The sequence below is a fragment of the Physeter macrocephalus genome, chromosome 5 (assembly GCF_002837175.3).
Source record: "Physeter macrocephalus isolate SW-GA chromosome 5, ASM283717v5, whole genome shotgun sequence".
Taxonomy (NCBI): domain Eukaryota; kingdom Metazoa; phylum Chordata; class Mammalia; order Artiodactyla; family Physeteridae; genus Physeter; species Physeter macrocephalus.
Window position 1 is genome coordinate 75,467,038 of NC_041218.1, and position 17,728 is coordinate 75,484,765.

The following is a 17,728-nucleotide window of genomic DNA, read 5'->3' on the forward strand; positions in this document are numbered from 1 at the left end:
AAAAATACAAACACACGGAGGCTAAACAATACACTACTTAATAAACAAGAGATCACTGAAGAAATCAAAGAGGAAATCAAAAAATACCTAGAAACAAATGACAATGAAAACACGATGACCCAAAACCTATGGGATGCAGCAAGAGTAGTTCTAAGAGGGAAGTTTATAGCAATACAATCCTACCTCAAGAAACAAGAAACATCTCAAATACACAAACTAACCTTACACCTCAAGCAATTAGAGAAAGAAGAACAAAAAACCCTCAAAGTTAAGAGAAGGAAAGAAATCATAAAGATCAGGTCAGAAATGAATGAAAAAGAAATGAAGGAAACAATAGCAAAGATCAATAAAACTAAAAGCTGGTTCTCTGAGAAGGTAAACAAAGTTGATAAACCATTAGCCAGACTCATCAAGAAAAAAAGGGAGAAGGAAGAAAAGGGAGAAAAATCTACAAATAATAAATGCTGGAGAGGGTGTGGAGAAAAAGGAACACTCTTGCACTGTTGGTGGGAATGTAAATTGATACAGCCACTATGGAGAACAGTATGGATGTTCCTTAAAAAACTACCATATGACCCAGCAATCCCACTACTGGGCATATACCCTGAGAAAGCCATAATTCAAAAAGAGACATGCGGGCTTCCCTGGTGGCACAGTGGTTGAGAGTCCGCCTGCCGATGCAGGAGACACGGGTTCGTGCCCCGGTCTGGGAGGATCCCACATGCCGCGGAGCAGCTGGGCCCGTGAGCCATGGCCGCTGAGCCTGCGCGTCCAGAGCCTGTGCTCCGCAACGGGAGAGGCCACAACGGTGACAGAGGCCCGCGTACCGCAAAAAAAAAAAAAAAAAAAAAAAAGAGACATGCACCAAAATGTTCATTGCAGATCTACTTACAGTCGCCAGGACATGGAAGCAACCTAAGTATCCATCAACAGATGAATGGATAAAGAAGATGTGGCACATATATACAATGGAATATTACTCAGCCATAAAAAGAAACGAAATTGAGTTATTTGTAGTGAGGTGGATGGACCTAGAGTCTGTCATACAGAGTGAAGTAAGTCAGAAAGAGAAAAACAAATACTGTATGCTAACACATATATATGAAATCTAAAAAGAAAAAAAAAAGGTCCTGAAGGAACTAGGGGCAAGAGGAGAATAAAGACACAGACCTACTAGAGAATGGACTTGAGGATGTGGGGAGGGGGAAGGGTAAGCTGTGACAAAGTGAGAGAGTGGCATGGACATATATACACTACCAAATGTAAAATAGATAGCTAGTGGGAAGCAGCCACATAGCACAGGGAGATCAGCTGGGTGCTTTGTGACCACCTAGAGTAGTGAGATAGGGAGGGCGGGAAGGAGGGAGTCCCAAGAGGGAAGATATATGGGAACATATGTATATGTATAACTGATTCAGTTTGTTATAAAGCAGAAACTAACACACCGTTGTAAAGCAATTATACTCCAATAAAGATGTTAAAAAAAATAAAAAAATAAAGAATACCTAAATAAATAGGATGTACCTTATTCCTTGATTTAGAGATTGAATATTTTTAAAGGTATGGATTCTCCCCAAATCGATCTATAAATTTAATGCTATTTCAATCAAAATCCCAGCAGTCTTTTTTCATGTGCAGAAATCAACATGCTGATTACAAAATTTATTTGGAAATTTAAAGGACCAAAAATAGCCAAAAGAATTTTGATAAAAGAACAACAAATCTTGAAGACCTACAATAGCTAATTTTAAGACAGCAATTAAGACAGTGGTAATGATATAACAATGGACTTGTAGGTCAGTGGAACACAATGGAGAGTCTAGAAATAGACCCACACATACCTAGTCAATTGATTTTTGACAAGGTCAATGTAATTCAATGGGAGAAAGGAAAGTCTTTTCAACAAATGGTGTTGGAAAAATTGGATATCCATATGGGAAAAAAAAAAAGAAATGTGTCTCTTACCTCATACTATATACACGTATAATTTGCCATGAATCTTAGACCAAATGTAAAAACTTAAGCCATAAAACTTCAGAAATAAAAACTTAGGAGAAAATCTTTGTGACCTTAAGGTAGGCAAAAATTTCTGGGAAAAGCACTTATTATTTTAAAAAATTATAAACTGGGCTTTATTGAAATTAAAACCTTTTAAAAGACACCATTTAGAAAATAAAAAGGCAAGACACAGAGTGAAAGAAAATATTCAATACACAGACCTGACAAAGGATGTGCACCCAGAATATATAAAGAACTTTGCAAAATGGTAATTAGACCAAAAAATAAAATAAAATAAAAACTGGACAAAAACTTGAGCAGACATTTCACCAAAAAATAATCAAATGAGAAAATGTACATGAAAAATATTCAACATTATTAGTCACCAGGGAAATCCTAAGTAAAACCACAATGAGATACCATTTCACATTCAATAGAATGGCCAGAATTAAAAGGAATAACAATTATAACTTCTGGTTAGGATATAAAGCAATTAGATCTCTCTTTCATTCTGAATAAAGTGAAATTGGTACAATCATTTTAGAAAGAAATTTGACAGTTTACTATAATGTTAAACATAACACTTATGACTCAGCATTCTATTCCTACATATTTTTCCAAAAGAAATGAAAATATGACTACAAGAATATCATGTACATGAATGTTCTAACAGCTTTATTCATAATATTCAAAAAGTGGAAATAGCCCAAATGTTCATCAGCAGCTGAATGTATAAACAAATTGTTATTTATATAGGGTTGCCAGATGAAATACAGAATTTTCAGTAAAATTTGAATCTCAGATAAACAATAATTTTTAGTATGAGTATATCCCAAGTATTGTATGAAATATACTAAAAAAGTATTCCATTGTTACCTGAAAATCAAAATTAACTGAGCTCCATGATTCTTGGTGTGTTTTTGTTTTTTCTAAATCTGGCAACCCAAGATAGATGCACATTGTGAATAAATAGGAGTGAATTACTGATACACACAACATGGATGAATCTCAAAAATATTATGCTAGATAAAAGAAAACAGACCAAAAAAGTACACAGTGCAATTATATCAAGGCTGCAGGATACAAGATTAATATACAAAAGTCACTTTTCTATATACCAACAATGAACAAGTAGAATTGGACATTAAAAACACAATACCATTTATATTAGGACTCCAACAAATGAAATACTTAAGTATAAATCTAACAAGATACGTACAAGATTTATATAAAGAAAACTACAAAACTCTGACAAATAAAATCAAAGAATTAAATAAATGGAGAGATAGTCCATATTCATGGAAAGGAAGACTCAATATTGTCAAGATGTCAGTTCTTCCAACTTGATCTATAGATTCTATGCAATCTCAAAATCCCAGCAAGTTATTTTGTGGATATCAACAAACTGATTCTAAAGTTTATGTGGAGAGGCAAAAGACCAAGAATTGCCAACACGATGTTGAAGAAGAACAAAGTTAAAAGACTACACTCTCCAACTTTCCAAGATTTATTGTAAAGCTACAGTAATCAAGGCAGTACAGTATTGGTGAAAGAAAAACAAATAGATCAATTCAACAGAGTCCAGATAGTGTTTCTTTTGAAGATACCAGTGCATTCTAAAAATGTCTTTAAAACTTTGAAAATCGGTTCAGATTATTATTAATCTTCCTTAAAATCCTTGATTATCCTATGTTCTCATGTCTTTTATTCCTAGTCAAATTTTTCTTAGGGCTTCTCTTCACTACACTCTTTTAAAATAGTTGTTTGTTTTTACAAAGAACAAATCATAAGTCAATACCAGCCAGGCTGAAGTAGAGATTAAGCTGGCATTAAAACACAACTGTGATTGCCATTTCCTGTTCTAATCATCTGACCATGCTGCCTTCTGTTTCTGTTTTCTTTCCTATTTTTCATTGGAATCTTAATACCTTGGTAGGGGAAAAAGGAGCTCAGATGAGTGGAGGACAGAAACAGAGAATCGTGATTGCTTGAGCTTTAGTTCAAAACCTGAAGATTCTGATCTTAGATGAGGCTACTTCTTCCCTAGATACAGAAAGCGAATCAGTGGTTCAAGCTGCACTGGAGAAGGTAAGTGAGAAGATTCATTTATTATTTTCATATTCCTGGTTCAGCATTATTTTTAAATACAAGAAAGTATGGCTCCGTAGTGGATTATTTATTAATTTCAGAGCCCTCCTTAAGGTATGGATGCAGTGATTTGGAGGAAAGAAGAAGATGCCATACTTAGTGTTAAAAATATATATGAGGCTCATACCCAAGCAAGCATCCCATATATACCTCCGTTCCAACAGGTCTGCACTTTCCACCTTCCCAGAGTAATTCCACACCCCTACCACTATTACAATTATAATAGCATCCACCCTTTCTCTCTTGCATATACACCCATGGGATTTTCTTCTCTGGCCATTTTCTCCTCTTTGACAACCCCAGAGTACTCATTTTAACTTAATTTCACTTCAAGTGGAGAAGCATACAGTGTGGTTTGCCTTGACCTTGAACCATCCTCCTTCAACAGCGCTGGGGCCCTCACACTGTCTTCCTGCTCATTGCAAGCTCATTGCTCATTGCACATGCTTCGTGGCCACAATGCAGAATTGGCCCTTTACCATACTGCACTGCATCAGGGAGGGTAGTTAGTTGTGGTGATATGAAAAGCCACAGAATACTTTTTTCAGTGGCCGAACACTCTTTCAAATCATAACGTTCAAACTCTTCAGAAGGCTTAATGGAACTTTTTACTTTGTGCTTGTCTGAAAATGGGTTGTGTTTTTCTCTCTAAGAAAATTACAGGCTTTTTTTTTTTTTTTCTGCGGTACGCGGGCCTCTCACTGTTGTGGCCTGTCCCGTTGCGGGGCACAGGCTCCGGATGCGCAGGCTCAGCGGCCGTGGCTCACGGGCCCAGCCGCTCCGCGGCATGTGGGATCTTCCCGGACCGGGGCACAAACCCGCGTCCCCTGCATTGTCAGGCGGACTCTCAACCACTGCGCCACCAGGGAAGCCCCAGGATTTTCTTTTTAAACACTGATTTTGTGTGACCAGAAATGGATACTGGCAGCCAGAGTGCCCACTGCTTATTGAAAAATCTATTAGTTACTATTATCAACTTGCGGATCAGATTTTATAACTTTTTACCGTTGTTTCCATCTCACATGATGAGAGTGCCACATGTTGCTCATGATATTTCTTATTTTCATAAAATAAGCAAGTGATATGAAAATCCATGTTCATTGTGGACACTTTGCCAATTTGGTTCATTTTGGTGAAGAAGAAACGATGATTCCCTCAAAAGCATGTCTCATACTTTATTCATTTTTTTTATACTTAGTAACTAGGACAGGGCTCTTTTTATAGAATACACTCAAATTGTGTTTATTAACAGTGATGTTTAGTTACTTAGGGCTTGAATGTACTGAAAAATGATTACACTTAACCATCTCAATTTACAGTCTTTCTAGTTTTATTGAGATATAATTGATATACATATATAAGATTTTTAAAAAATACTGTAATAGGCTGTGAAGTTGTTTAGAGGTTAAATGTTGTACCCATTGTCTTTTCATCCAATATGTTAATCACTTCAGGCAATCAAAACGTGTTCAGACTTTTAAAATAAACAGTTGCTTAGTGACTTGATAAACTAATAAATATTTTTTTCCTACTGGTTGAAATGAAATCTATATCATAAGTGAAAAGAGAAGAATACAAAATGTTTGTAAACTATTATTCCAAGTATATATTTTTAAAATTCAATTATGTTATTGTTTTCCAGTTTTTAAAGGGGGTAATTAAATCAACATTGTAGAGATGTATGGGTATGAAACTGCTTTAAATAGACTTTGCTGATGTTTTATGGAGTGAGGGTAAATAGTAGCAAATGAGGTGACAGGTAGTGTAGTAAACTCATGAAATACATATGCTTCAGTATATCATTGACTTGTGGTGAAGAGGAGAGTTAAAATACAGGCAAGGAAATGAACACCCTAGTGCCATGAGAGTCCTGTACACCCACTACACAGATGGTGGTTGCAGAACCAAGTCTTTAAAGAGGTCCCTACCGAAGGAGGGTAGGGCATTCAACAGGCCTTGTTTCTGCTCATCTGTCTAAGACCTCTCAGACCCTGTGGCATGACATGGCCTAACCCACAGCAGTTAACAGATTTTTTAATAGCTCAAAATACCATGTAAACCACTAACCAACAAAGAGGGAACAATAAAATATATTATTTCATACTGGTGAATGCTGCATCCACCTCCCTCCACAGCCAGCCTTCAGATATCCTCCCAGCCCCTCCTCTCCATTACCTCATTGTCTTCCTTTTATATGAAACTCTAGAACTAGTAGAACTAATCTATAGTGATAAAAAAAATCAGATCAATAGCTTACTGGGGCAGGGGGTGGGTTTTGATTGAAAAGGGGCATGAGGGAAATATCTCTTGTTCTCACTTGGATTATTGCAATAGCTGTCTCTCATGCCCACTTCAATCTGTTCTCAACACAGCAGTCAGACGACATTATTAAAATGTAAATTTGATCATGTCGTGCTTCAGCTTCAAATCCTTCAATGGCTCCTTATCTCACTTCTTACTCTAAGTAAAAACCAAATGCCTTACAGTAGCTACAAGGTTCTATGGAGTTGGGCACCAAGCTCCTTCTGGAACCTGACACCCTACCACTCTACCCCACATTGGTTGCCCCTTAAACATACCATAACACTTATCATCAGCTAACATACTATATATGTATTTGTTTATTTTGTTATCTCATGTGATGCATTGTTTGTCTTCCTCTGAGGCGCCTTACATTATGTTTATACTACTTGGAGAATTAATAAGTAAACTGGTATATTACATTAAGCTGTGGGTTACCTTATTATATTAAGCCCAAGAAGTGGTTATTCAAAGCTGAAGTTAGGTTAATTATTACACATACACACACACGCACTCACACATGTTTTGGTGTGTCTGTCAGATATCTTACTTTCTCTTTATATATGGAATTGGGAATTTTTTAGATTTTTTCTTTTCCTTTTTTTTTTTTCTTTTCTAACCATTTGTAGCAATACTATAATAGTTGGGAACAGAAAGGGGATTGCTGCAAGGGGATTTCCTTGGCTGGAATTCAGCCAGGAGAACAAGGGAAACGCAGAGAATACCTCATCCCAAAAGCATCATGGGACATTTTACAAGCTTGCTTAATCAAGTTCACATTTATAAGGCTTGGTGTTAAATTATAGGCCACTAACTTCTTTTAGGATAGTGCTTCTCCCCCTTTGACAGATCAGAGTCCCATTGAGAATCTGACTAAGAAAGGGAAAAATAAACCACTGTAACTCTTCTGAAAAATCTAAAAGTGCACTTGTACAGAAAGATTTATATATAATATTGAGGTGTTCATAGACCCCCTGAAGCCATTCATAAGTCATTATTTTAGGTGTAATAAGGAACAAATGAACAATAATAACTAATTCTTACAAGAACCCAATGCGATTCGTACATTTATTCTCCTATTTTACAGATGTGCAAACTGAAGCACAGGGAGATTGAGTAGTAGCTAGGAAGCAATGAAGTCCGAACCTGGACCCAGACAATCAGCCCTCTAGTTCATTCATATAACCACCATGGTATATTGCCTCAAGATTATACACCTGCTAGGGTTTGAAGCCAAATTTGAAACCAGATCGCTCTTAAACTAGCCTCTTATAGACTTACTTATATGATCCAGCAACTCCACTTCTGGACATGTAACCAAAAAAATTGAAAGGAGGGACTCAAACAGATATGTGTATACCAATGTTCACAGTAGCATCATTCACAATAGCTGAAAGGTAGAAACAATGCAAATGTCCATTGACAGATGAATGGATGAACAAAATGTGGTATGTACATACAATGGAATAGTACTCAGTCTTAAAACGGAAGGAAGTTCTGATGCATGCTACAACATGGATGACCCTAGAAGACATATGCTAACTGAAATAAGACAGACACAAAAAGACAAATATTGTATGATTACACTTATATGAGATACCTAGAATAGTAAAATTCATAGACAGAAAGTAGAATAGAGGTTACCAGGGGCTAAGGAAAGGGAGAATCAGGAGTTATGGTTTAAAGGGTACAGAGTTTCAGTATAGGATGAAGAAAAAGTTCTGGAGATAGAGAGTGGTGATGGTTACACGACAATGTGAATATACTTGAAACCACTAAAGTACACTTAAAAATGTTAAAATTGCTTTAAAATTTTATATTATGTTATTTTACCACACAAAAAAAGAAAGATCTAAGCCTGAGCATAAAAGGATAGTGACACAGAAGGAATTGACCTCTCAGATCCAGCAGGACCCTACCCTTAAAAATGGTTAGAATGACAGCACAGCAAATATAGCCAATATTTTATAATAACTTTATATAGAGTATAATCTATAAAAATATTGAATCACTATGTTATACAACTGAAACTAATATAATATTGTAAGTCAGGTATATGTCAATAAAAAATAGTTTTAATGGTTAGAATGGTAAATTTCATGTTATCTATACTTTACCAGCGTTTAAAAAAAAACTATTTTCTATACAAAACCACACTGCCTTCTTAGAAAAGAAACTCAAACTGTACCCCAAATTGAAGCTGCTGTGTAGGACTGTAATAGACTTGTTTTTGTCCCCTTAAGCTGCTTATTTTGACCCTATTGTATATATAGCTAGGAAATTTTTCTTCCACAAATGAATTTAAATCATTATTACTTAGCAGGACATTTCAAAGTCTTTAAAAAACATAGAAAAAAACTAAAAAATATACAGCAAGGTATTTTCCCATGATATGGATACTTATCTTAGTGATTTCTGTGAATTTAAATTATTCCTAAGCTTTGTCCTCCCCCACAAATAAGGAAAACTCCTATATAAAATATTGATTTTCCTAACTCTTACCAAATAAGACATCTTTAATGTATTGTTTATTGGTCAGCACTCTGAGCTTGGTAAGACAGTATTACCTCCTAGAAGAAAGATGAGCTAATTATTTTAGTGCTTTCTTATTCACTGTTTACTTCATCGTTTACTTTTTGTTGTAAATTTCTCCACAAATAGTAGCTTGTTAATAAAGTTAAGTGAAGGAAAATGGTATTAAGTGACTATAAATAATTTTATTATCTTCAGTTGTTTGCTAAGTTATTTAGAAGTGAGAATGAAGAGATTCCAGGCTATAAAAAGAAAACATTGCTCTATAGTGTACTATTCCAAGTTCCTAATTAGGTAGTACACATGGCGTCAACTCAGCAAAGAGTTTAGATTTTGAATGTGTTTTCTTTTCTAAAGGGTCTTAACCTAAGCATGCATACATATTCACATGCAAGTTGAAAGGAAGAGATCGGTGAGGAAGTGAGTCCCTTATTAAATATAGCTTCTAAATGCCTGAAATTTTTCTTTTTGTCACCACGTTTTACAAAAGAGAAAGCATTCTCAGACAGGCATAGTGATGTGACAGTAATTCCATATTGTTCAGCTATGGTACCAATATTGACCCAGAAGAATGCCAAGCCAATTGGCTTTCAACATCATAATGATGTAGTTAAGACACCAAAATTCCTGTATGTCCCATATAACTACCATAGAGACTTTCTTATAGCAGATGATCGGTTAAAATTTGGTAGCTAAAAGATGTGGAAATTTGTTAAAGAGTAGTGAGAGGTTTGTCAGACTGTATTTTTGAAGTATTGGGTACTAGGGTTTTCCAGGAGCCTCTTGAGGTATGAAAGAAGGTGGGGAGGTGAGGTAGATGAGCAGGCAGGGCTGCACCTCCCCCCACCCCCGCCATCGACAATTCATATAGAGGAGTTACTCATTAACTTGTATGGTTTATTTACATATATCAAGCTTCCACATGTGCTTTCATTTGATGAAAGGATTTTTCATCTTAAAAAAAAGAGTTTGAAGACCATAGGACTGCATCATGGAGCAAATGTTATCAGTGGGCCCCAAGTCCACCTGAGGCAAACTTCCAGGAGGCAGTGAGTGGGAACTTGTGGTCCCACAGGTTTCCCACCTCATACTTTCTGTGAGACACTAGAACTCTGTGTTTCCAGGCTTCTCCAGAGAGTATATTACCCCTGTTAACTGACCCAGCAGTCAAATGCAGGCCCTCTCAAACGCTCACAGCTTTGCATTGTTCTCCTTTCTTTTCTCCTTTCTTTGCCCATCCTTATTCAAGGCCCATGGCCACCAATGGTGAAAAGCTAGCTGGTGTCCTCAGGCCCTTATCTCTGCCCTAGCAATTCTGGGAGGAATGTTTTAAAGCACCCTCTATTTCAAAATCCAAGCTAATTACCTGATGATTTATGGTTGTGCATGGAATTGTGAAGTAATCTGAAAATGCCAGCAGTGTCAAGTAGAGATCTTCCTGTTGACTTTTCGTTGGTCATATAACTAATTGTTTGGCTTTTAGCTTTGTATAAACTGTGAAGGAGGAGAGGAGATGCTAGGAAATCCTTTCAAATAGGTACTTTCTAGAAGAAATAATAGCAACAAAGACATATTGAAAATCTATCACACCTAGGCATCTGAGGGAAACAGTGGAATGGATTGCACTACCTTCCTTATCTTTACAGTAATTCTTGCTAAAAGACAAAGCATATGCTCTAATTTCTTTGATCAGTTTTCTAAGAGGCCTTGGCTTCCAAAATCTCTTCTCTGTTTTAAGTCTGAAATGATTAGTTTGGAAATTTTTTTTTTCCCCTATGGCTAGTATATCAGTTTTAGGTCCCACATAAGATGTAGTGAAGTTGTAGTCTTGTAGTGTACTTTATAGTACCTTAAGTGTGTATGGTATTTGTAGGCTCATTTGATAGGCCTTTGGAGCAGTTTTTCCCTTTTAAAGTATTAGGTGTTTCTGTAATTTATTTCATATACTCAGACACTAATTCATGATATAACAAATTAAATTGTAACATAATATAGACTTTATTCAAATGTTTGTAGTTTAGACCAGGAGCCTGGCAGCATAAAGATGATACAACTGGGTAAGCTCAGGCCATTCCTGTCTGGGGAACATCAATGCACACTAAGGCACAAATGTAGAAATGGTCATCACTTATTGTCAGTTTTCAGGTGTCAGATAACAGTATGAACTTTCGCAAAATAAGTAAACCTGCACTATGTGTAATGCCTAATAAGTGAAGAAATATGAGAATATATGTGTATAAAAATGCCTGTGAGCCCCTCTTTGAAGATGAGGAGAGCTAGAATAGTAAAAACCTGCACCAGGAAACCTTGTGATTCTGATTCTGTCACAAGAGGCTGCACACCATTCTCGACCTTTTCTAGTTGCAATCTCCTAATTGTTTGATTTTACAGCATTCTCTCTCCCCACATTCTCCTTTAAGTATGATGTGTTATATGTGCCCTTTTATATTTTTAAATTAAACTTCATATATATTACTTTGTTTTAAGAAATGTTTGCTAGTACTGTGAAAACCATTGAGCTAATTGGTAACATAGCTTCATCAATAAGGTTTGAGCTCTGTTTGCTTTTAGGAAATAATATTTGTAACCTCAAGGAAATGTAATTGAATCAATGGGAGAGATATGGGCCAGGAGCCTGGGTGTCTGGGTGTTTTCACTTTTGCAGTGATAGTTCTTCTAATGCATTCCCACTCAACAACAGTGTTCTTAACATTCTCTTTTAAGTCACTGTAATTAAGTCCTAGGGTCTCCAAGACCCAAAACAGAATTCAAACTTCAAATTTGAATGAGGGAACGGGAATCAGTATAGGCTGAATGTCTTACCCCTAAAAAGTAGGCACATCAGACAAACCCAAACTGAGGGACCTTCTATCAAGTATGTGACAGGTATTCCTCAAAACTGTCAAGTACCTCAAAAATAAGAACTATCTGAAAAATTGTCCCAGCCAAGAGGAGCTTAAGGAGACATGATGACTAAATGCAATGTGATATTCTGGAGAGGATCCTGGAACAGAAAAAGGATAATAGATTAAAATTAAGGATATCTGAATAAAGTTTGGAGTCTAGTTAATAATTAGTTTTATATTATTTTGTTAGTTGTGACAAAAGCACTATAGAAATCTCAGATGTTGACACTGGAGTATACTATGTGCAGGGTACATGGATATTGTACTACCTCTGCAAATTTTTTATAAGTCTAAAATTATTCTAAAATAAAAATTTTATTTAAAAAAACTAAAACGAAAAAGCTAATTACATTTTTTACTAATTTTTCATACCATTCATAAGAATGTTTCTATATAAGCAAGGCTTAGAATTACCACATAAAAGTAAATAAGAGACTGAGGAAAACAAAAAGCAAAGAATAAAAACTCATTCCCCAACTATTATCCACTCATCAGTTTAATAAAATGTCTATGTATTTGGCAATATGAAAAATAAAGGAAGCACTAAGCATTGCAGTACTTAGACCTCTCTTCTACGGCAGAGTATGTTACACATAAATATCATCTATAGAAACTCACATATGTCCATTATCAGACCTTGCTGAAGTTAAGAAGAAGAAATCTTCCTACCTACAATGCAGTTAGTTGCTCCTCAATCCGCTTTTTCATTATGTTTACATAGCATTCATTAAAATGTCTCAGTCTCATTGGGGATTCTTGCAGAAATTCAAGAATGGCCAGCTGGGGTGCTGTATACCGATGTTTCTTCTGTTTGACTTTCTTTTTCTTAACAGTTTTTTTGAGGTTTGATAGACTTACAATAAACTGCACATACTAAAGTACACAACTGGAAAAGTTTGGGCATATATGTATACCTGTGAAGCCATCACCACAGTCAAGCTTGTCAACCAATCACTCCCCAAAATTTTTTCATGCTTTTTGTAATCATTGCATCCCAACCTTCCCAACGCTTCTTCCCTGAATCTTAACAACCACTGATTTGTTTACTGCCACTATAGACTAGTGTGTATTTTCTAGAGCTTTATGTAAATGGAATCAGACGGTATGTATCCTGTTCTGTCTGGCTTCTTTCACTAAGCATAATTGTTTTGAGACTCGCGCATGTTGTGGAATGTATTAGTAGTTCCTTCCTTTTTTGTTGGTGAATGGTATTCCATTATATGGATATACCACAGTTTGAGCTATTGGTATTGATGCCCACTTGAGTTATTTGGTTTGTTTGCAGGTTTTAAATATTATAGGTAAGGCTGCTCTGAACATTCACATGTAAGTCTTTCTGTGGACCTGAGCTTTTATTTCTCTTGGGTAAATACCTAGGATTTGAATGGATGAATCTTATGATAGGAGTATGTTTAACTTTTTAATTAAGTGCCAAACTATTTTCCTTTTATGTTCCTATAATATATGAGAATTCCAACTACTCCACATACTTGTCAATACTTGATATATCCAGGAATTTTGATTTTAGAAATGTGTAGTGGTGTCTTATTTTTCTTTTAATCTGAGTTATCCCGATGACTAATGATGTTGAGCATTTTTATGTGCTTATTGACCATCCATATCTCTTCTTCGTTAAAGTGTCTGTTCACATGTTATGCTCATACCATTTTTTCTTTGGTCATTTGTTTTCTTGTCTTTGAGTTTTGAGAGTTCTTTATATATTCTTTCCATTCTGGATATAAGGATTTTATCAGATAACTGATTGGAAACTATTTCTCTCATCTGGGACTTGTCTTTTCATCCTCTTATGAGGATCTTCCAAAGAACAGAAGTCTTTGATTTTGAAGAAGTTCAAGTTATCATTTTTTCTTTTATAAATCAAGCTTTTAGTGTTCTACTTGAGAAATCTTTGCCAACTCCAAGATCACAAATATTTTCCCCTACACTTTGTTCTAGAAGTATTATAGTTTTAGTTTTACATTTAGGTTTATGATAAATTTTGAGTTAATTTCTGTTCATGGTGTTTTGTATGGTGAGAAGTTTGTTTCGTTGTTGTTTTGTTTTATTTTGTTTGCACATTGCAGTTGTTCCAGCAATATTTGTTGAAAAGACTGTTTTTCTGCATGGAACTGCCTTTACACCTTTGTAGAAAATCAGTTTGTGCATATATGTATGGGTCTATCTTTAGACTCTCTGTTATACTGATGTCTCTATGGCTTATTTTCCTTCTTTATATTTTATTGATTTCTGCTTGGATCTTTATTATTTCCTTTCTTCTTCTTACTTTAAGTTTAACTTGCTCTTCCCTCTTTGTTTTCTTAGGTTGAATCTGAGGTCATTTACTTGAGAAATGTTATTTGGATTCCAAGCATTTGGGGATTTTCCAGAGATGTTTCTATATTGAATTCTAATTTAACGATTTTGTGGTCAGAGAACATACTTTGTATGACTTGAATTTTTAAAAATTTATTAAGACTTTCTTTATGACACAGAATATGGTCTATCTTGGTAAATATTCTATGTAGACTTGGAAATAATGTGCATTTGCTGTTGTTGGGCAAAGTGTTCTATGAATATCGATTATGTGAAGTTGGTTAATAGTGTTATTCAAGTCTTCCTTATCCTCATAGATTCTCTGTGTACTTGTTCTATAAATTATTGAGAGAGGGATATTGAATTCTCCAACTATTATTGTGGATTGGATTTGTCCTTGCAGTTGTATCCGTTTTGGTGCCATGTATTTGGGATCTCTGTTATGATGGGCATAAACATTCAGGACTGCCAGGTCCTCTTGATGAATTGATCCCTCTATCATTATGAAGTAAACTTCTCTACTCTGGTTATGTCCTTTGCTCCTCAGTCTTCTTTTTCTGATACTCATATAGCCCACCCCAGCTCTCTTTTACTTAGAGTTATCATGGTATGTCTTTTTCCATCCTTTTAATGTAGACCTATTTGTGTCTTTATTTTAAAAATGTGTTTCTTGTAGGTGGCATACAGTTGGTTCTTGGCTTTGTATTCAGTCTGACAATCCTTGACTTAATTGGAGTATTTAGACCATTTACATTTAATGTGATTATTGATATGAATTAATTTAAATAGATCATTTTGCTATTTTTCTGCTCTTGTTCCTGTTTTCCTCATGTTCTCCCTTCACTTGGATTACCTGAGTACTTTTTATGATTCCTTTTCATCTCTTTTGTAAATTTATTAGCTATAACTCTTTGTTATTTCAGTGATGGGTTTAGGGTTTATAGTATATACCTTTAACTGATCACCATCTACCTTCAAATTATATTACATCACCTCTCATATAGTAAAAAACCTTACATTAGTATACTTCCATTCCTCCATTTCTGGCCTTCAAGCTATTATTATTATAATTATCTAATTATCTAATAGTAATATACATGTGTTATAAACTTATACATGTATTATAAACCCAATGCTACATTGTTTTCACTGTTGTTATTTTTTTTTTTGCTTAAATCATCAATTATTTTTAAAGAGATTTAAATAATAAGAAAAAAATTATATAATTTTCCATGTATTTATCATTTCCAGTGCTATTTATTTCTTTAATGTCCTTGTCTGCTAAATTTTACATCTGTGTTAGTTCTGGAGCAGTCCCCATTAATTGATTTTTCTCCTTGTTATTAGTTGTATTTTCTAGCTTTTTGGCATGCCTGGCCATTTTTTATTGGGTGTCAAAAATTGTGAATTTTACCTTGTAGGGTTCTGGTTATTTTTATATTCTTAGAAATATTCTTGACTTTTGCTGAGAGATGCAACTTTTACTTAGAAACAAGTTGACATTTTTTTCTTTGCTTTTAATTTTTGTTAGGCTATACCAGAGCTATTTTTAGTCTAAAGCAAATTATTCTCCACTATGGAGGCAGGACTCTTTTGAGTACTCACCCAATGCCCCTGTGAATTATAAAGTTTCGCATTCATGCTGGTTGGAACAGGTATGATACCCTCTAATCCTTTCAGGTGCCTCCTTCTCTAGCCTTGAGTAGTTTCCACATTCTTCTACAGTCAGTTCTCCATTGAATACTTGAGAGGGATCCTCTAAAGATTTCCCAAGTTCTCTCTGCATTTTTTCCCTCTATAGCACTCTTCTCTGTGAACTCTTGCTGTCTTGGTCTTCCCAAACCCTTAACCCCACCTCCTTAACTCAGCAAGTGAACCAACTCCACTTGCATTCCTCCTCCACACACTGCACCCTGAAAACTCTTTCAAGGAAATAGCTGGGGCAATTGTAGTACTCACCTTCTGTGTTTCAAGGGATCACTGTGCTTCATTGCCTAATAAATATTCAGTGTTTTGAAAACCATTTTTCCAGTTGTTTTCTTGGTTTCAGGTGGGAGAATAAATCTTATCATTGATACCCCATCTTGGTTCAAAGGAAAATTCTGTCTTTTATTTTATACAATTGACTCTTCATTTTTTGAGGCACTGCCTTGGTATTCTCCTTTCCCAATATATTTATTTCTTATATTTTACAAAGTTCAGAAATCACCCATTTTTTAAATCATACAGTATAAACTATTAGAGAGTAGAGTTTATAAATATTATTTAAATGAAGTATACATTATAGAATTGAAAATAGCTCTTTGGTATGCATGCTCAGTATTGTAAGATCACTATTAAGGATCAGTAATTCTCATCATTACCTGCATTTCAACACAAGGAGTTTAAATAGTTCTACTTTGTTCATGTGTAAAACTTTTGCAGAAGTGTACAAAAAGAGTAGGCCGAATGAAAAGCCTACACTTAGTGCTGGTGTAAGGTACAGGAAAAGAAAACTTGCAGTGTATAAGAAGCAGTCAATGCAAAGGGCTTTAGTCACATTAACAGGAAGACATCTCACAGAGATGCAGCAGGGTTTGTGGACTTAAAGCATTCAAAGGACCTGAGTGTGCGTTTCAGCATTACCACCTGCCTGCTATGTGGACTGACATCCATTACATAACTTCCTGAGCCTCAGTTTCTCTATCTCTTAGAGGAAAATAAGCATACTTTCCAAATCAGCTCATGGGACAGTGTGAGCAAAACCAAACAGAGACCTGTTATGGAACCTTTTAAACTCTAACATTCTTTAAAATGTAAGATATTTTCAAAAGTAATAATTATTTTTGCCATCAGTCGTTAATAATTAATCATATATATATAAATTAAGTTGTCTTAAGGAGTAAAAATAGAAAAAAAAGCAATAAACCGCAGCATCAACATTTTTACCTTGATTATCTTGTAACCTCTTAAATCTCAAAAACATGATAAAATAGCTTGTATGGAAAAAATAGAATCTAAGGGTTTAGAAAGACCTTAAAAGTCCTGAAACCATATGTAAATACAGAGTGATGGATAATTTGTAAAGAACAAATTTCATTTATATACACCATTCCCCTGTTCAGAAACTTCCCGTAAATTCTGTTCCATACAGAAGAAACACTCTTTAGAATTGCTTTACATTAACTAGCCCTAAATTCTATTCCTAGCTCCATGACCTTCCATTCTTCAAACAACTCTGCTACATGTGAACCTCAATATTCTTCACAAATCCATGCCCTTTTTTTAATTGAAGTATAGTTGATTTACAATGTTGTGTTAGTTTCTGGTGTACAGCAAAGTGATTCAGATATATGTATATGTGTGTGTGTATATATATATATATATATATATATATATTCTTTTTCAGATTATTTTCCATTATAGTTTATTACAAGATATTGAATATTGTTTCCTGTGCTATACAGTAGGATCTGGTTGTTTATTTATTTTATATATAATAGTTTGTATCTGCTAATCCCAAACTCCTAATTTATCCCTCCCCCCCCCTT

General features: G+C 35.1%; 1 protein-coding gene across 1 annotated transcript in view; it reads left to right on the forward strand.

Moving 5' to 3' along the window:
* The window catches only part of ABCB5 (ATP binding cassette subfamily B member 5), a 113,692-nt gene that overhangs the window by 27,009 nt on the left and 68,955 nt on the right, over nt 1-17,728 (forward strand). Inside the window, 1 exon segment of the mRNA XM_024131521.1 lies at nt 3,914-4,086. Coding sequence (XP_023987289.1) covers nt 3,914-4,086 — 173 coding nt within the window.